Source organism: Achroia grisella, unplaced genomic scaffold (genome assembly GCF_030625045.1).
Source record: "Achroia grisella isolate CSIRO2021 unplaced genomic scaffold, CSIRO_AGI_Agris_v1 utg782, whole genome shotgun sequence".
NCBI classification, from domain to species: Eukaryota; Metazoa; Arthropoda; class Insecta; order Lepidoptera; family Pyralidae; genus Achroia; species Achroia grisella.
The window spans coordinates 2171636-2193082 of NW_026713022.1; the positions used below are offsets into that span (position 1 = coordinate 2171636).

Sequence of the window (21447 nt, forward strand, 5' to 3'; positions counted from 1 at the left end):
GCAACACTATAAACTTAAAAGGTCGCACCTTGTATCCGATTATTTCCAAAGGGAAGAACACAATAAGGGTCAGAAAATAATTAGTCGATCTGCAATATAACCATAATAATCGCAAACATACGATATACATATAGTAGAAAAGTCTATTTTTTAATAACTTCAGTTTCACCTTCCTAGCAATAGGAAGTGATTTTTTTATGTTACAGTACATATATACATCTTGTCTGTTTTATCTAACTATTATTATATATACGTTATCCAAATAAAAAAAAAATAAACCGTCTTGTAGATTTCAACAATAACCCTGCTCAAACCGTTTGACATATACATATTTATTTTATATGCTATAATATTTTTCTTCTATATTGTTTATAAATTTTACTAGAATTAATTTTCCTGTTATGTAATATTCATCTGTGTCTATATGTGAAATAGAGGTGATATTGTTTCCGTAACCCTTTGTTGTAGACCTTTAAAGAAAACTAGGCCGACGGCGTCCGACATATCTTTACTTTATCTTCGGTATAGTAATAGAACTTCGAATTCTACTTACAAAGCAGCGCTGACAGCGCTTTATCTGGCACCTCTATTCTCTCTTATCTTTGTTACAGCTTTGTATTGGTTTAATAAAATTTCGGTTTGCATTTGAGTTAAAGCAATGTATCTCGCTATAAACGTCGCGTCTTGTGAAATGTCTGTTTACTTAATGATTTTTTTTATAGAATTTTGATGATTGTATTGTACAAGGATTTCCTTCCTTATATAAAAAAAACATTTATCCAAAAGAGCAACATATAAGTTTCTTGCTCATTCTTCTTGTAATGAGTCTGCGTTCCGATTGAGTGGTAGAATAAAAAATATGTCTATTCAAAAGTGCTTATCCTGAATTTATTTGAAGACAGATTATTTCTATTTCTATTTCTTGAAGTTGGTTCCATGTGAATACTAGTTTTGTTATGGAGATATTGTTGATAATGCTAACTCCTAATTAATGATCATCACTATAAATTTATGACAGTATTTATATGTTAATAAATGTACAGTTCACTTCTGCTCCGAAATATGAGAGTGAAGTATTGATTTTTATAAAACTTTTATGATTCTCGCATACGTCAAATCTGTTGTTTCGGTTGAAATTGCTAGTTACATATATATACTGAAATTTTACTATTACTCCACAAGGTCAGATATTCTTGTTCTTTTCGTTTTAATGATTAAATGTTTAAGTTGTAGATATAATATATTTCATAATTCAACATTTTGTTTGTGAATATATATAGTAACATACTTACAACATACTCTAGTATATAATATATAAACAAATATAACTAATATTTGTTTATATGTTATATATGATAACGAGGTTATTTATTCGTTTGTATTTTAAGAAGAAAAGTTTGCAATTGTTTCTATTGGGGAATGTCTTTGCTAGTAATTAATAAATTTTAATGAGCTATTTTCAATTAATCTTTATCTTTTTGCAATCTATACCCTTACCCTGTGTATTGGTTTTTTTTTATTAATTTTAATTATTTTTTTATCAATCAATATATTAATTATAATTAAATCTACGTACGAGATATTAATCATATCAAATTTAAAAAAAATCTTAGTCTTGATAGGGTTGCTTAGATGAAATGGAACAAAACATAAACCAAGGAAGAGATTAAGCTCATTTACTATATATGGACAGTAAAGGCACTATATTTTTTCTACTTACGGCGGTGTTACGGAAGCTATTTATACTCGTATACAGAAACACCCATCTGCCACAGATGTTTCCGCCTCTAACCTTACCACAAACAAAGTACTATATTATGTAGCAACATTTTTATCAGTTCTCTGAACTGTTTTTGATTAAACATCATCCTTACTTCCTTACTCCATACTAACATTATAAATGCCAAAGTAACTCTGGCTGACACGCTTTTTTGCCAAAACTACTGAACATATTTAAATGAAATTTAGCACACAGTTAGTTTAGTAATAAAATAATAATAATAATAATAAAGGATATGCTACTTTTTATTGCGAAAAAATGGTTGTAAGGGGAAGTATCGTTACTTTTAAAGCTAGAAGCTTGAAACTTATTTTTTAGACTGTTGATTAAATATAAATAGTATAAATATGACAATCAACTTTTTAAAATTTTACCCTTAGGCGTAAAATAAAATAGATGATGAAAATTTGTATGGAAGTTGAAATGTTGCAAATAGTTTATTCAATTATTTATACGTATGTCTATGTATACGTGATGTCCTAATTGTAAAATAATTGCTATCCAAGGTCACTATTTCACGCGGACGAAGTCGTGGGCACAGCTAGTGTTACAATATAATATGTTTAGTTTTTTTTTATTTATTTTAAACAGAAACATATTTACTGTAGCTGCAATAAGTTTGTTCGTTAATCGTTACATAAATTCAGAAGGGAGAGAGTTATATGCCTTAAAACATTAACTAAAGTAATAATTCACATAATTTTTAGTATTTTTCTTACCTCGCTTTTTAACAAAAATATATTCTGTAAAAAATACACGATCAAATGAACAGACAAACGTTTATTACAACTTTATAAAGATATAGAACATAACCATAGTTATACTTGATCAAATGGTTAATTTTTTCATTACCTACATATAATAATATGCTGTTAATAGATAAAACTACAATACATTTAATTAAATTTAATTTGCACATAAAAGTCAGATAAGAGATAAGTTTATTTACCTATGTATTTGACTTACTTATTTTCGATTTTATATTCTGATTATCATTTCTTTTTATATTTTATTGCGAATTTATTATGTTTGAACAAGAAATGTGTTTTTCGTTTTATATTCCGCCGATGCTTTTATTGCTTCTCCGTATTATGACATTTTGTATATATGTATGGAATTACATAAGTAATTGATTTATTTTTAGCAAAATAATGCTTAGGCTGTATGCTTATTTGGCGCCATCCAAATGTAGGTAATTATGATCAACGCTTTTATGTAAAATTTTCAGTGGGTTCATATTACTAATTAAATTTGAAGTTGTATAATAATTACCTAACATTTATAGATATTATCTTTTATTATATATGTCCAACCGTATGAGAGATACTACAAAGGAGGGTTTATATAATAATTATGATGCTTACGTAGCATAAACTACGAATTGCGTAGATCTGCTACGAATGTATTGAATATTTGCAATGTTTCATATGTACTACATCAAATTATGTATTCTGTATAAATATAATAAAAAAAAATCAAAGTATAAATTCGACATACATATATATTTCTCGTGATTATTAATAAAAAGTAAAGAGACATTTTTCTTTGAATGTAACCAATATTTTGCGGATGACAGGTACGTCTATTTTCATATATCTATAATATTTTGCGTCGGTGAATAAGGATATCCTTTTCTGCAAAATACGTATTGATCGATTGTCTTTTTGTCCAGCCAGTTCTTTGTCCTTTGCAAGAGTCTAGACGATTGTTGTTATTTATACATGTATGCTATATCTGTATTCTAATGCTTGATAGAATAAGTTACAAGAATTCAGGCATTAACTTATGTTTCGATTGAGCGATTTCTTTTGTAAATACTGTTTTATAAATACTTACAAGCGAAAGTTTTTAACAACTTATTAGACCAGAATTTAACTGCAATTGGTTCTTAAGATAAAGCTCTCATTAAAAATCAAAATCAGTTAAATTTTGGTCTAACAATTTATTAAAAACTTAATAAATATATACAAGCAAAATATTATTTACGAGGTTTAAATTAATTTTAAATTTGACAATAACTTATCTGAATGGCATTGTATTATGCTCGAAATGTTTCTTTACGTGATTACGCGAAATATATTTGTTTTGTAAGAATTAATAGCGAAGTCATTTTAATTTGACATACTTTTTACTTTTTATTGGTCTGGATCGTTGATAAATTTGCAAGTATTTCTGACGTATCATTGGGACGTAGTTGGAATGTTTATTGATTGCTTTGAACTTTGACCTTCGAGTACCCTCACGCCTAATGTTCGGAATATTGTGTTACAAACTCAATTAACGCCACACGAACATAAAATTATGTTGAGATGTTTGTGTTATATTTAGTACTATATTTGTTCTTTATTACTTTAACACAGTGTTTTGATATTTAAGCACATTGAGGTTATTCATAGTAATGGATTGTTTTTTCATTTATTTTCTTTATAGACAATTTCTTTTCTTAGTGGCTCGCTTCGGTTTCGCCCGGATATTTATGAACATGTGAATATTTAGTTATTATATTAACATAATATATTATTTAAGTTACTCTGGTATGATATATTCAAAGAGTGAATGAATTTCTTAATTCGGTGTAATAATTCCGGAGTTTCTTTTTTCATAACAAATTCTCCTCTCGCTATTTTTCCAATTCTATAAAATATGTAACTCTGAAAGTTGCATTTTCAGAGTAACCTGAGAAATAAAATATCAATTTTTTTTGTAAGTACTTACATAATATAATAATTTGATAAAGAGTATCAGACAAAAAAGTAATTGAAAATCGAAGTTATACATGCAGAATTGGTTTCTTATTTAACTAACTAGAATCAATCTCCTTCATTTCAAAGTAGGTTGAAACGCTAATTATAGTTATACCTATATATAAAATGTCCTGTCATTATGTGTATATAGGTAATTTAACAGTTCAATGACATTGTACGCATGTGTTAGAAAATTGCCGTCATTTGCGTCGTCAAAGCTTCAGCAAAGGCCCTTTTCCGTGCCGTTTTTCAAGGGTCAACAACCTGACTTATACATATATCTGAACATTTTGATTTAGTGCCATCATTTACTAATTTATTCGTGTGAGAGGAATATGGCCAATGGTGACAACAATCATGAAGGATTGTACTAGCTATGCCCACGACTTCATCCCCGTACAATATTGACCTTGACCAAACAAAGAAAATGTATTTACTGTGATTATAACCTTAAAAGGTTTTATCGTTTTACTTAAAAAATTACGATACTTTCATATGTCCTCTCACCTCCGCTTTCAACCCCTTACAACCCTTTTTTCGCACTTAAATCGGTTCAGTAGTTTTGGCGTAACATCGCGACAGACAGACAAACAGAATTACTTTCTAATACCCATCGTTTAACAATTTATTCGTGCGAGACCAATATGGCTACTGCTATATAATATATAGATGTATTATATTTTATTATTATCACTTCTACGACAACTCGGCACGATGACCTGAAATTAATCAATATATTAATAAAGTCAAAATGTTTTAGTAATTGATTATTTCTCGACAACTTTACATAGTATAAAATGAAGTCGCTTCCTCTGTCTGTTCGCTTAGATCTTTTAAACTACGCAATGGATTTTAATGCAGCTTTTAGTAATAGTTAGAGTGATTCAAGAGGAAGGTTTACTTGCATAATATTCCTCATGTACATCCGTGTGAAGCTGAGCTAGTAGCTAGTTTATTATAATTGGTGGTGTCAATTATAAGAAAATATTATTCACATGTCCTTGTTTTATATCAGATATTAATGATATATTACCTATTTACGGATACTGTACATTTTATATAACTATATATTTTTATATGAACGATTCACTCTGGAATAAATCAGTGAACTGGTTCTCTAACTACTGGTATTGAATAATGATTATTTAAACGAAGCAGAATTTTAGTAATAAGTATTGCTAAAATTGATTGCGCTTATTATGCATATTCAGGATTAGCTTTTTAAAAATAAACTTTGTTCCTTTTAGCTCTGTACTTATAGAGTAGTATAGGTATTTGAATAAATTTATACAAAACCGTAACGAATTATACACATAAACTTTACTGCTTATGCATAAAATCAAAATTATAAAAATAATATAGAGTTTCTGCCAGTTCTTTTGATCTGAAACAGGTGGCAGCTAGGGATAGTGATAAAAAAGTATGACGTGCATGAAAGCCCGTAAGGTCCAATATTAATAAATGATCAAGAGTTTGCTGTGAGAACCGGATGAAAATCCGTTCAGTAGTTTTTGAGACTAACGTAAACATACTAACATACATGGTAGAGGCACTTTTTTTTATTATATTTAAGATTATCACAAGCATTTTCTTTAGATGTATAGATTTACCATATCAATAGATGCCTTTATAGAAAAGATATACACCCTGGATATTTGTCGTGTAAAAATTTCTCAACTGAAAGTCATAAAACTTTAGTCATCCAACAATCTGAAGTACTGTTTCTACATAAAATTGCTTTGCTAGCCAATCCATAAATGTCCCTTTGATGCATGAACCCGGACTGACGACAAACACGACTGTCCAGAATCCTTTGAGGCGGCAGTCGCTCTCGGTGTTAAATATTAAAATATTCATGAGCGCATCTGAAAAAGACAGGACTGTATTGGCGTCGTCGCTCAGAAATACATAATGAATTTGTAATGCGCTTGTGACAAACCTCGTAGATATGAATATAGATAAACTACAAGAAGTCACCTTTATTTATAGTATTAATAAAATATCTTTACACTACGTGATCCGCGCTAGTTCATCGCAGTCACATGGCATTTATCCTCCTATTTAGCCTAATTTACATAATATCTCTGTAAATTATAGCCTATGTTACTCTGATGTATGAGGTATATTACTGTAAAGTTTCATCAAAATTCGTTCAGTAGTTTTTGTGTGAAAAAGTAAAAAAATACATCTCACCATACATACTCACAAAGTTTCGCATTTATAATATATTTTATAATGAAAACATAATTTGGAAACATCTATTTTGTGTATATATTTCAAGGTGTCGCTGCATTTCCGTTAGCGCAGAGGGGTGCTCCATTCCATTATCATCTATTAAAAATAGTTCACCAATAGAAATAGGTGAACAATTTTTTTCCAACTGAGCAGTAATTTTTTAATCCATTTATATATGTATTTAAGTAAAAATGACTAATAGGCAGTCATTTTTACTTATGTATCCTTGGTCATTACCAATAATGCTATAACTTATGAATGACTTAACCGATTTCTTTTATCTTATTTTTCTAGTTGTATGGTAAGAGGAAAATGAACGTAATGTATAAAATCATATAGTGAGTCAGTGGTTTTTCTCTGGGAGGCAATTTCAAATCCAAAGTCCTATCTTGACAAAGTTTTCTGCCTGGGCACCTGGATATGAGATAAGCATATCTAGGTACCCAGACGCTTTTGATTTATTCGCGAGCGTTGCCACTTTTCAACATCTGGGCTGAAATCTTGTTTGCTAATCCAGTTGCATAACAAAGGTATAAAAAATGTGAAATAAAACACGGGAATGATTTGTGTTATTTATATGTAGATTGATCTTTTAAAATGCACGAAAAGTAGACAAGGCACTTTCGTTCGAGGAGTAGAGCGTGCGACGAGAAAAACCAAAAACCTTTTTAAAGTCTATAAATAACTTGGAAGGCACTGCCGTAGAAATATTCTTGAAATTCAATTCGATATGGAGTTGGTTCAAGTAAGGTTTGAATCATCACTCCAAGAACTGTTAAGTGCCAAAGTCAAACTGTCTGGTTTAGCCTCGATATGTTGTTACTAAGTTATTCTTTAAGTTTGTTTGTTTTAGTTATTGAGTACAAAAGCGGGCGTTTTAGGTACTGATTTATATTTATAAGTAGCTTTATGGTAAGGCTTCAGATTATTTAAAGATCACAGTTTAGAAGTCTTTGTCATTATTGTAGTCACTATTTTGAAATTTCTACGTTCGTTAAAACTTTAGTAATGAGTGGTAAAATATATTATTGTAGCGCAAAATGGATAAAGTAAATGAAGGTAATAAATATATTTGTAGCCTAAGTAAGATATATATATATATATTACATTACGGTACACACAATGAATTTATCAGACGAAAAACTTTTTAGACTAGAAAATATATGAAAAGTTTCTTGTTTCTTTCGTAATGACTTTATTTCTGCACTTTCCAAGATAAATACAACTATAGCATACAATTTAATGACGTCAAGCAGTAAACGAGTAATGAAGACAACAATTTTAACTTCATTTCCCTCGCTGAAAGCATGCAAATGTCTTGAATGTTTGCCTATATAAACGTAATCCGCTGTATGCCAGATCGCATTCCCACAAGATGTCACAGTATAATTAAAATGGCTCTAATTAGGACAACAGTCGCGTTTGTTCCTAATTAAGGTTTTTACTTGCAAATTAAGTAGATTAGATGCTGTAGTTATTTTTAGAGTTGCCTTTCCATGTAATTTTTTGTACATGAAATAGGAACAAACTGGTGGTCCATCTGTTTGTAAATGATAACTGTCGCCTATGTACATACATGAATATCATAATATCACGTCACCCTCGTTGTACTCTTGTGTTATTATTCTGGAGGATTAAGATGGCATACCTGCATACAATGTAATTTAATTAGTTTAACAAACTTTACCCGAAGAATATATTATAAAACAGCAGCTTGTTTTGTAAAATTATCATGGGTTACCGGCTGAAGTAAGTAAAGTAATTAAAAAATTTAAGAATAACAAAAATTTTATAGCAATATAATGTTAAGTTATCGTTGTACTAATGTTAATTTTTCGTGTCGGGACCGGTGAAATTTTAATTGAATGAGACTTGTCGGCATTTCGGTGATTTCAAAACTGCTTTTCAATCCGTAAATTCAAAAACCAGAGGACTGTGTACGTAGCATTATATTTATATATAGTTGTTTAACACCCGATGAAAAATGTATAGCGTTATAAGTTTAACGCTTCTGGATTTGTACCTATGCGTCTGATAATGGTATCATTAATTCCCAAAGAGATTGATGGACTCAAAAATGTAGCTAGTCGCATACATTTATATCATTTATATTCTTTAGTACACTGTTATGTACAGTAATTATTTTCCTTGAAAATAATGCGTGCAAAGGTGGACTTATCTCTAAAAGATATACATTTATTATCAGTTTAGAAAAAAATATCGTTAAGTAAGATTAAAATGGTTAAAAATATAACTCTTACGGGTCTCCTACGGGAATTGATACTTTGTTAGAGTCCCAGGTCTCCCGAAATAACTAAACAAATAAAACTACTCTTGGACTTGTACAGAAATAGTTGCCGATCCCTAGGTAAAAAGAGTTTGCAACTAACGGTCTCAGTTTTCTAACTTGGCTGTAACATTTGGCCTGTTAAATAAATACCCAGTGTAATCTTGTGGGATTGTTTGCATTAAAGAACTGTCTCAGTTTTTATACTACCATTAATTCGAAAAGATTAATTATTAATATTAATTTATTTAATGGACTAAACTCTGTATTTACATTTTATTTTAGTAATAATTATTATTGTTTTAATAATACACATTCAAATATAATAACTATAGTTACTACTTGAGTGAGTCAGCAAGAACCGGGACCTATAAGTATGATTAATTTCATTGATGCAGTTGAATCATAACACTGTTACTATACGGTTGAAATGTTGTTACTTGCAGAGTTTGTTTGTCATGGGCACAGAAGATCAATATTACACGCACAAAGGAGATTCATTTAGGGTTTTTTCACCACCGCTTAAATTTATATTTAAAAATATCAATATACCTATTAATACTATTTAAATTTTGGATATAAGAAATTCTACAGGAGAATTAATTAGTTGATTTTAGAGACTATTTTATTTTTTAATTAAGGTTCTGTCTTCTCTAATGTCTATTAGAAAGTATCTTAAATTGTGAATACACATATTCATAGTAAGGATACTGAATATATTAAGTGCATATTACTTCTACAGAAACAAAGCAGGTACGTTAGTTAAGTATTTGTGTCGATCTTTTATATCTTCTGTTTAAACGTAGAGTGTTCGAGTTCCTTTTTCAGTAGTGGATAGTGCACCATTGTTCGTAAGATGTTAATTAGCATATTCATCAGTTTAATAAACATGTTTTGTAATCTTGTACTATTATAAAAGTATATATAAATAGTATTTTAGGTAGACAATACTTTTGCCAGAACACGTCGTCTTAAAAACTTTAGTTCTTTAATCTTTTTGTTTATTTAATTTTAATGACTTTAAAGTAAACAACTCTACAACTAAAGTTTTTAAAGCAAAAGTACAAATGTATGTGTAATTGTAACGACTACTTTACATTTATAGTAATTTTCTAGATAACGTTCTCGTTTCAAGTAATTACACCCTGAGAAATATATCCACAATAATGTAGCTGAGTTCAATGCCTGTCTGCTCTGTTTTTCAAGCTTCTTTCTTGTCTCAAGTTCTTTTTATACTCTTTTCCAATATAAAGGAAGTATTCACTGTATCGACAAAGATTTTTTTTTATTGCAATTGATTAGCAACCTTAGCGTGGTTCGTAATCATTAAATATATGACATTAATGCAGATGCAGTTTAATCTAAAAATATATCATATAGGGTTGTTTAGACTTTGGTCACGATCGATAGGGTTCAGACGTCGTAAACTAAACCGCTGTGTACTCAATGCTGTGCAATATGGTGTCTTGCTAGGGTTGTCATATATTTTTTTTATAACATTGATTAGAAATATATGAAACTACATCAGTCTTATGGTTTTTTTAGAGTAATCATTTATTACAGTATTATTATTTTCACATTTATTATTATATTAGTGTCTTCGTTATGTTTGTTTAGCTAAGATATTCTATTGATACTATTGTTGAAAGAATAAGAATAAAAATAGAATGAAATATGCTGCATATTTTAATAATTGAAATCTAACCTATCAAAGAAATAATCCAATCGGTAAATATATATTATATTTTATTTACTTCTTTCAGTATGCTAAACGTCGCGTCGTACAAAGCTTCTAAAATACTTCCAGCTTATGAGCAAGCTAACAATGTAGAAATATTGCAATGATATGTATGCAAATACGTATTTTTCCGTGAATTTTTTATATAATATGTAGAATACCATTTTAGAAGAGAACACTAAAGAGAAAAATACTATATTAGTATTCGTTATTACATTATACTAATGATACTAATAATGGTTGAACCAAAATTATTTTAAACAATAGTAAAAAGTGGTGAAACAAAACTTTTCTGGTGGAGATTTGATAAATCGCACTTAACTTTTTTTATTTATCTGCATAGTATAAGTAATAATAATATTATTAATTATGTGAAATGTAAAAATGAAAAATACTCGCTTAAAGGAAAAATACTCATTACAATATTTGAGTTCAGTTGAGAGAGAGTTGAGAACCATATAAAAAAACTACTACTCGTATATTAGTGTTTGTTACAAATACTAAAGATATTCGTAGTGAACTAAAATTATTTTATACAATAGTCCACATTGTCTTGGAATACTGTAGTATAGTTAGTCGTACATACCACTTTACGTGTATTTAATGGAACGAACGTGTTCAATAGAGAATTCTATAGCATCCCTCGTATTCTAATAGTAAGTCGTAAAAAGAATATACAGCATCTCTTGAGAAACGGAAGCTTTTCATTTAAACATATGTTAAAGAATAGAAGCTTTATTATGTAACTGGAATGGTAAATAAGCTGATGGTCAACCTGGTAAGTGGCAACAGTCGTTGTGACGGAAGGACTATATTTTAGGCTGGTTTGAAATGAGGCACGTTCCTAGGTGAGGTAAAATTAGCGTATAGTGGTACAAGAGCAAAAACGAATAGACAAGGAATATCGCATTAGAAAACAATTGTGGATATATAAAAACAGAATGTCAAAATTTAAATACAAAATAATAAATAAAAAAAACTATCAAAAGGGTTGCCTTCGGCAACAGTCATCGTTGAAAATGAAGAGCGCCATGGATTTTACGTTATGTGTGATCAGTACTGATCTCATAATGTCATTATATAATATTTTAAGAAGTATGAATAATATTCTTTGATAGAATGTTTATTATTTTACATTTAGATAAATGTGCTGTAAAAACAACTGCTGGTTTTCCTCATAACGATGTGGGTTAACGAACTATCACGTTTCAAAAATATTACTTTGATATTCTCACGCATAATTCTAAAACGTAATAACTAATAAATATTGGGGTAATGAATTTTAAAGCATTTTTAATATCATTTAGGATGTTTAAAAAATTACATGAGGACGACGGCTCGAATAAACTAGTTTCAAACATTTTCCTATTTGTCACCCCTATTTTATCGACACGTGCAATGGTGGATTTCTAAGTTGTTTATATGACCGCTTTTAGGTTAATTTCATACTGAACTTGTTATGATGAAGTGCTATTTATATTTAAGTACGCCATATAAGATGGTTTGTTTACTATAAGAATAATGATCTTCTTTGTATTATATTTTGAAGCACTGAACATGTCGCTATTTAGACAGGATATTTCGTAACTAATGGTTTTTCCTGGAATAATAGGTGTTACTTAACATATAGATTTATAAATAATAGTTCAGGTGAGTCTCTTCCCAGTTGTCTTAATAGAAGCTGAACTGTGATGGTAGTAAAAAAATTGGTGTATACAGTTGAGTTGCAAAAAATATCTTATATGAAATATTTTTTTAACATCTTATAATCGAATTACTTAGATTCTATATTGTTTGAATATGGGATACTTACTCTTGTTTAAAATTTCAAATAACTCTAAAAGTTAAGACTCATAAATATTTATTATTTACATAGATTTATTGCATATTTATAGGTATCAGTGGAAGAAGAGGTCATGACGGGGATAAAGATAAGGCTTATATTTGCAAAGAATGTATTTAAGTATTTGTTATCAGTTGTATACATAGTATAAACTCTGCTTAGATTCGAACTAAATGATGCTGTGTGAGTTGTCTAGGATTATTTATTTATTATGTAACATTTACTTTCTCTTTTAACAGCTTTTTTCTTTGAATGTCTGCTCAATTTTTTCCTCTTCCATCAGTCAAGATGTGCTCGCGTGATCCTTTCGCAATTGCGGGGCTGTCACAACAAGATTGAAGACATGCTCTGACCTCATTCTTCATAATATCTCGTCATTTTATTACGCTTCGTATCATCATCTCGCGTTTACTAAACCTTTTATAAGATATTATAATGATATAGGTATTTATTTATTTATGTTAACTTTACTGCTTGGCAGTATGTATTCACACAAAATTCTTAAAAATGTAATTAACAATATTTTTTTTAAAGAGCAACACGTAAGTATCTTGTTTATTCTTCTTGTGATGAGTCTATATTATAAGTGAGTGGTAGAATAAAAAATATGCCTATTCAAAAGTACTTATATTATGAAACGATTTTAAAAATAAACTTAATGTTGGTTATTTTTAAAATCGTTTCATAATTTATTCATTTTATCATTGCAAACAAATCAACAAATATTTCCTCTTATAATTTTAGATGAATTTCTATTAGCCATAACTATTTCACAAAATGGATGTCATTGAATATGTTCGTAGTGATACAAGTATTCTATAGTCCAGCTCTTTGATACCATGAAGGTCGTAGGCTAGAATCTAATCGAGTAAAACGAAAGTGGGTTGGTTGCCCTTGAAATTCCAAAGCGTAATACAATCGCAGTCGAATGACGCAGGCAGGCGAAACAGTTTACATAACAAAACGTACAAAATGCATATGTACCTGTAAGTTATGATACTGAAAAAAAAAAAATTAATTCAAGAATTTGGTAATAGACATTAGTCATAGTCATTTATTCATAAAACAATAATATAATTGTGTTTGAATATAAATACAATTCATAAAAAATATTGTTTTTTTAATTTAAATTTGAATAAGGCGGACATGACATTCGTGAATAACGTTCCTATTAGGTAGAGTGCGGGATAGTTCCAATAGTGTCCTGAAGGCAATTGCCTGTAAAATATACAGTCCCATGCTAAGTCGCTGGGTGGAACAGGAAATACCTTAGGGTTTATATTTTTATTGTATTTATAATTACTAACATAGGTTAAGTTATGTTATTTAAGTTGTTACTAACAAAAGGTTGTTGTTATTTGACAATAAATTATTATTATTAGACTTATAACAAGTTCTTATGTAAGTTGTAACGATATAGACTTTTTAGAAAGACTGTGCTCAGTCTCACCGGACTATGTTTTGTTTGAAGTATCAAGATAAAGGCAGTGAAATTAAAGAATGCGAATACGAGGTAAGATATCTTAGTCTTAGTAGTCCTCCGAAATGAGCGGTATCCCGGGCGTGACATCATCACATGATATTGTTCATGTATGTATGCGGCGGTTGCCACTTACAAGCATATGGTGTCATTCTAATTGCATAAAAATATGATAATTTTTGTAATTTGCCGCGAAATACAATGAATAACATCCGCGACTCATCTTAATAATATTATAAATGCGAAAGTTTTTAAATATGGATGTTTGATACTCTGTCAAGCAAAAACTTCTGAACAGTTTTGGATGAAACTTTACAGTAATATAGCTTATGCATCAGAATAACGTATAGGTATAACAATAGTATATACATACATATATTTTATTATAAAATTTAACGCAGGCACAGCTTTTACGTTCTATTTATGTAACAAGTGTAATATCGATACAGTTTTATCAGAATCATTACCCTGAAAAAAGTGTTTCGCCAATAAGTATAGACGGTGACCCGAAACTCGTTGCTTTTGGGTGTTTTCATAAACTTCCTTTATTGCCACGTTATGCTGTAACATACGCCGAAACGGCACTTTCCCAAATACATGGGCAGTAATGTGGTTCAATACTAAAGTTCTAATCGATACGGTATCGTTTTTATTAACATTGTCTTCGTTACTAATGGTTCTGTCATAATCGTGCTTTGTATGGAATTTGAAATGACGCATGTCTTTGTAGTCTACCTGATAGAAAATGGTATTTAGTGGTAACTTTTTTATATTGACAGTGAATATTATCGCTTGTTGATTAATATATGAAAGATATATAAAAACTAAAAGATCCTATTAATTTATTCTGAACTATTGCAGTTATATTTTTAAATTAAGGAAATAACTCGACAGTAAATTATAAGATAGTTTGACATATATCTAAATAGCAGAATATTTCTATATACATTTTATGAACACCATATAATACTATAACGCCTATATATTAAAGTTGGTAGAATGCTTTTGCAAGCAAATGACGTAACAGTATATTTATTTGGTAAATGTTGAAACGAATGTCTTGAATAACGTATTGTGTTTTTACGTATTGTACCTATGTATATTCTTATATATCTATAATTAATGATTGTTATAACCTATATTAAATCAGCTTTGTCAGTAATGGCCCATCGCAAGGCGGTTCCCAATCAATAAGCACTTACTGCGTCACATTCATGGCTCAGCTAAACTGAATAAGTGTAGAGTTCCTTAGTTCTTTGACCCACGAAAAACGGATGTATATAACGCTATTCATGAAACACTCATAATGGACTCTTCAACAACCTTCGTAGTCCAGTATGCTAATTCGCAAACTGGGTTGCGTGTTCGATGGTCGATAGAACTATTTAAGGCGAAATGTTAAATAAATTTACTTCAGTCAGGGTTGATATACCCCGATCTTACTGCTTAGGTCGTCAACATATTTTTTTTATTTGATTAATACAACGTCATAATTTTGATATCATTGCAATTGAGATATTTCTATTTTATATAATGAACTCTAAAGTTTATAACGACTAAGGTTTATAATTACATGTCCACAATGCGAGGCAGATTACCGATCCAGTTGATCAGGACTGCTGAAATCAAAGCGCACGTGCCCTGAATACCCTTGGCAATTTCATTCGAGAGCTCTATCTCGTTTGCATTTTGAAGTACCCTCCCGTCTCGATTGTAATACGAAAACATGGCTATAACTGTGTACATAGATCAGCAATCGTTATGAACTTTTAACATATAGCTTATACGTGGGAGCGGGGAGCAGAAGTACGTATATGCGGGGTAGGCGTGTGTTACAACTACGCCGTATTCATCGACGGCTAATGGCCGCCCAGTACTGAACAGGGACAAGTGACGTCATTATAAAAATCGCACTTTGAATTAAGTAATTCCAGTCGACCCCAATTTGTACTTGGGGTAATTGTAAAGTAATTGAAACAGTCGGGTTACTGTGTACTATTATTTGCGACGTTGGTGGATGCGCGTCAGGCACGTTGCGCACGGTGGCGCTAGATCGAAGGCTCGGGAGCCCGCCGGACGCATGCGCCGCCGCGGCGCCGCCGCCGACTCCGCTGGCGGCCCGCAGTCGCACCGCGCACCCGACCGCGACGCGCCATGTCGCCAGTTGCCACTTGACGGAGCACTCAGCTCTCACCAGTTGGAAAACAAAAGTGAAAACTCGAGTCGGTTCCACATCTGCTTCTAACGACGGACTCGGGTAAGTCCATAGTAGGTGACCGCTCCCCTTACAGCTGTGCTAGAGTGCAGTGTACAAGGTTAAAGTGCTTTTCCTGGATACAGATCTGGAATGTCTTAACGGGGGATGGTAGAGGGCGCTAGTGGGCACCGTGAGTCATCTCTGCGACACGTTTTCATGGCCGCCCTTCGATCTCGCGATCCTTCGTAGGTATTCCTCGGATGGTATTGCAGTGTCCGTTACGTAAGCGATTTAGAAGTGCAGCAGCTGCGGTGCCTACACTTTCAACTATAGTCCATGCGCACTCGAGCGCGGCCAATTACAGCACGCGAGGATTGCTTTCAGGAAAACATTCACCATTTTGTACGCGGACCTTGTGTCGGCGACTGCGAGTTCGGTTAAGACGACAGTGCTTTATCATGATATCGTATATTACTGTGTGGTTTAATAAACAATTGTACGATTTGTGTGAAATATTTGGTGGATTGTGAAAGTGTTTCTTTAAGTGGGTTTTGTATATTATTTGAGTGCAACAATACGAAATTACATAATATCGGGCGTTTGTGACGTATGTACCTAATATTATTTTGTAATGAGATTCTAGTACCTAGGTTTAATTGCACTGCACGTAAATAATTATTATAACATGCTATTTCCAATTGTATCAAAATTTATTACTAACAGACTACGTGTGTTAATTATAACGTAACGAAATATTACAATCAGTGAAATCGTATTAAACACTGTATTAATATTATTTTTATGTTAGTTAAATGAGTTTCACAATAACATTGAATATATAAAAAAATATGTTGATATTTTATTTATTCATAAAAACATAATATTAAATGTATATAATTTTAAATTACTAAAAATTTTTTGTTGACATACATATGTCAATAGAACCATGTTACTCGGCAATAAATTAAATTTGTTACCTTCACTTAATAACACAATACTGTAATTTGTGTTACGTAGATGGTAAAAAAAATGTATCATTTGTTGAGCGCGCGCATAGCGTATCGTCGCAACAATTTTGACCGTCGTGCGGTCGCGCAGGCGTGTCTTCAACGGGAGTTTGCTCTCATTTTTTCGTAATGATCTCGCCTCACGTAAGATTTTGTTATATTTTATTGCTATTTTGATTCGTATATGCTGTTACAGTTTTATAATATTATTAGCTGAACCGATAGATATTGCATTCTTTTGTCAGTGATAATAGTCGTTTCGTTTGAAATTTACCAATTTTCGCATACTTTTATTCGTTCCGAAAGAACCTTCTAGTAAGTATTACATGTATAGAGAAGTCTGAAATTGGTTTAGTCGTTCTTAAGTAGATCGATCAAGGGAAATACTAATTACATCTAGATATGCGTATATTAACACGGATGAGTAGTACAAAACGAACAAATTATTATCAGTAACATATAATAGCTACAACAATGTAAGGTTCTGAACAATTAACGGTTATTTGATAATATGTTAATTGTGTCAGGTTTTGTAAAAATATATAAGTAATTTCAGTTTTCTATCACTGCGGTTTTTCACTTTCAAAATCAAAAATCATTGATTCATGTAGGATTTTAGCAGCTTATGAACGACATTTTTTTTGTAATAATATTTAATTCCCTACTGTCCAGTTCAGTATATAGATTCAATTAAGAAGAACTGTCAAGAAACTCAATTGAATATTTTTTTAAAAGCCAATTTATTATATTTACTCATATCTATGTCTAACATTAAATGAAGATCCCGTGCATGAACAACTATATATATATATTGTCGTGCACTTTTGTCATTTAAGTAATTTTAAGTATAAAAGTTTGTCCTGATAAATCTATAATAGAAGATTTCAAATTTAAGTAATCATTACTTAAATTTGCGTGATCCCAAAGATAAACACTGAAGCTAATGAACATATTACCAAAAAACGTACTGTATTAAGTTATTTGTGCTCAAATTAATCCAAAACCGGTTAGTCGTTGTATTTAAATGCATATAATAATATCAATATTCAAGTTTCAAGTTTGCTTCAACTGAGGAATCAGATCTGTATATTGAAACAGATAAAGTATAAAAAATAAAAGTGTTTTAGTAGTGTTCTTCCCTCTATATAGATTGTCAATGGCGTAATTGGCACAAAAACTTAGATAAATGTAAGCTTATAGAATTGTCTCGAATAGTCTGGCATTTGCCATTGTAAGGTCTTCTGCCTCCCACGCGCACCCTCATTAGTTCTCGACTTCAGTTGCGACTATAAATATTCTCTCTTATTGCCTTGGTATTTGAAATTGGAACCTGTTTTTTTGCCTTTTGGCATTTGTAGCTGGAGACGTTGTATTTTTCGGCGATTAGTTATGTAGGAACATTCTTTGTTCTGGTATATTTGTATATAAAAAAAGGGTCAGTATGCTTTAAAAACCAAACATTAGTCGATAATATCTTCATAGCTAATAATAATATATCTGCTGTACTCTTTTATATAGATACGTATAATAAAATCATCCTATTACGATTCAGTCTTTATATTTGTTCGAACAACAATCATACATATAAGAAATGTAAATTGTTCTCTTTGTTTGATTTATTACATTTAAAATCCTTCTGTCAAGATTGTTACATACTTGTATTAATACTGATCATAAAAATTTAGTTCAATCAAAATATCATGCAATTGCAATGATCTTTGCATCCCATATGAAATCAAATTGAAATATCTTGTTCATGGATGTCTATAACAGATATATTTTTACACTACGATGCTGGAAAACATACACTTATGTTAAATCTAGCAGTCAGTTCGGAATATACTTAGAGCCGAGAAGAATATTAGTATTAGTAGAGTATTTAAAATGGGTTAAAATATTTCATATATAAATATTTCATAAGTTTGTTAATTACAAACAACAGAACTATCGGTCTAAATCTCTTATTAATTTTATTTATCTTTTCTTTTTATATTATGATACCGAATTCCTTACGAGGCAGCATATTTTGTTTTATGGACGTTTGTTTTTGGTACTCTTTCACACTTTGATAATTCATTCAATTAGAGATTTGGATGAGTTATGTTTATCCTTCGAAATAAAGTTATCTCAAACAAAGAGGCTGGTAGTATTAGTGGGTTTTATTAAATTATTTATTGTTTTTATGTAATTCGAAATCCACAAAGAAGCTAACGACCGACCTGATAGTAAATAATAACTGTCGCCTAGCACTACATCCATTACGTTATCATATAATGCCTGCGACTCTATTTGCCCTTTGTATTCAGGAGGATAAGGATGTCTTGGCTCTCATTATGCAATCTCACCGCCATCTACCCTTCAATCGAAACAGCTTACATACAAAGCAAGCTGCTTGGCGCCTGTTGGTAACCTTGTGACTGAGATATTCAAGCTGACAATTATTTAAAAAGCCTATCTCAGTAAATAAACATTATTTTAAAAACTAATAACCGTTCTGCTAAAGAACAATGAAGGTTTTAATAACCTTGAATGAATGCACATGCAACAAATTGATCCCGTTAGGCGCTGGAGCGTTTATAAACAAACTTGTTTTTAGCAGTGACTTAGTTTTCCCTATTTTGCCTGTATATGAATGGATTTGGGTCAGTCAATGTATTTCTAGCGGAATGGAAAAAGACTGATGGTAGATTTGACATATCATAAGAGTCTGTAATAGACTTACATGAATAAAGATATTTTTATATTTTGATTTTTCAAATTTTGAAAATACGTATAGCGTATCGCTGACAAACTTGAGAATGCTTTTTGTTTAGATTGATTACACTTTCATTCTTTACATACGCAAGTTTCTCACTCGTTCTTCTTGTGATGAGTCTGCGTTCTGAAAGAGTGGTAGAATAAAAAAAAAATAGGACTATTCAAGAGTGCTTTTATTACGTTTATTTGAATAAAGAATACTTCTGGTTCTATCTGCAATATTTTGTTGTTGAGTAATCTCGCAGACATACACTTGACTAGTGTACCACTTAATTGCTCGATTGATTTCTTATTAGCTGTTTTGGGAACTCATTATAATGTTGTATCGGTTTAATGTATAAAAACAAATAGTTCACAATTTTGTAATCTTATAATTTTTTTAATTACTTTTATATTGTTCAGATTTGAAAGGGCTAAAGTCAATATCCAGATTCGAATGGTTGACCCGAGAAGATGCTATAGGTAGCAAAGAGTTCTTCATCATATTGGAAAAGTATGGATTTAGTGTCATCTTAATGTACCGTTGATATGTTATTTTGATTATTCACCAGTCTAGGAAGTCAGTCCGGTGTAGCAGTAAACTAAAGCTATGGCCAAATATAAAAAAATAGTTAATAAAACTAGCTTTTATGTTGGGTTTTATAAAGTTTATTTGAATTGTATACTTATTTTTTTTAAGTGTAACGTTCAAGTAAAGTTATAGCAGATACATGAACGTAATAAATTTACGTCCTACTCTATAATTCGTTGATGTTGTTTACAGGGAAATTGTGCTTCTCCTTCCTTAAGCTATATTTTATATAGCTTGTATTAAATCTTGTGATACAAACTACTTTCATATCTTTCAAATATTTAGTTATGAATATGTAACAAGCAAGCCTGTATTCGTTGTACCATCTTTCTATATATTATCTTTTTTTACATGCGTTCAGCCGAGAAGTCAGACAACTAACTAACAGACAGACACATTTTTGTTTAGAAATTATTAGTTTTAAGATTGGAAAGTAGATAAATTTTCAACAATAATAACATATGTTTATTTTGTTTCAGGTTTAACAAAGTGCTAGTACCGATGCTTTAAAGACTATAAAACAGCGAGCACAAGCCACAGCCGCCATGTCGTCGGTGAAGGTGGCGGTAAGGGTCCGCCCCTTCAACACGCGAGAGATCTCCAGAGAATGCAAATGCATTATAGAAATGTCCGGCAATACCACAAGTAAGTGCACTTACCTTATTCGTTGACTTCTTTCATGCATTCCATTTTATACCTTGCTTTCCAGTTTATATGACTTATTGTTTTGTAACAAAGAACTTAAGCAGCAGGTTACTCTGTAACGTATTAAATTCGTTAGAGGGAGATGGGTTGACATATGGGTTTT

The 21447-nt window shown here is 30.9% G+C and overlaps 1 protein-coding gene across 10 annotated transcripts in view; it reads left to right on the top strand.

Annotated features, from left to right (window-relative positions):
- LOC131851367 (kinesin-like protein unc-104) overlaps positions 1-21447 on the top strand; it is a 114268-nt gene that overhangs the window by 46061 nt on the left and 46760 nt on the right. For 9 of the 10 annotated variants that reach the window (XR_009357878.1, XR_009357875.1, XR_009357879.1 and 6 more), the window contains exons 1-2: positions 16244-16364; positions 21119-21284. Coding sequence is in view for 1 of the 10 variants with exons in the window: in XM_059201860.1 (XP_059057843.1) it covers positions 21185-21284 (100 nt within the window). In the remaining 9 variants the exon portion in view is untranslated. Of the gene's footprint in view, positions 1-16243; positions 16365-21118; positions 21285-21447 lie in introns of those variants that run through there. The other variant, XR_009357876.1, reaches the window with a different exon arrangement.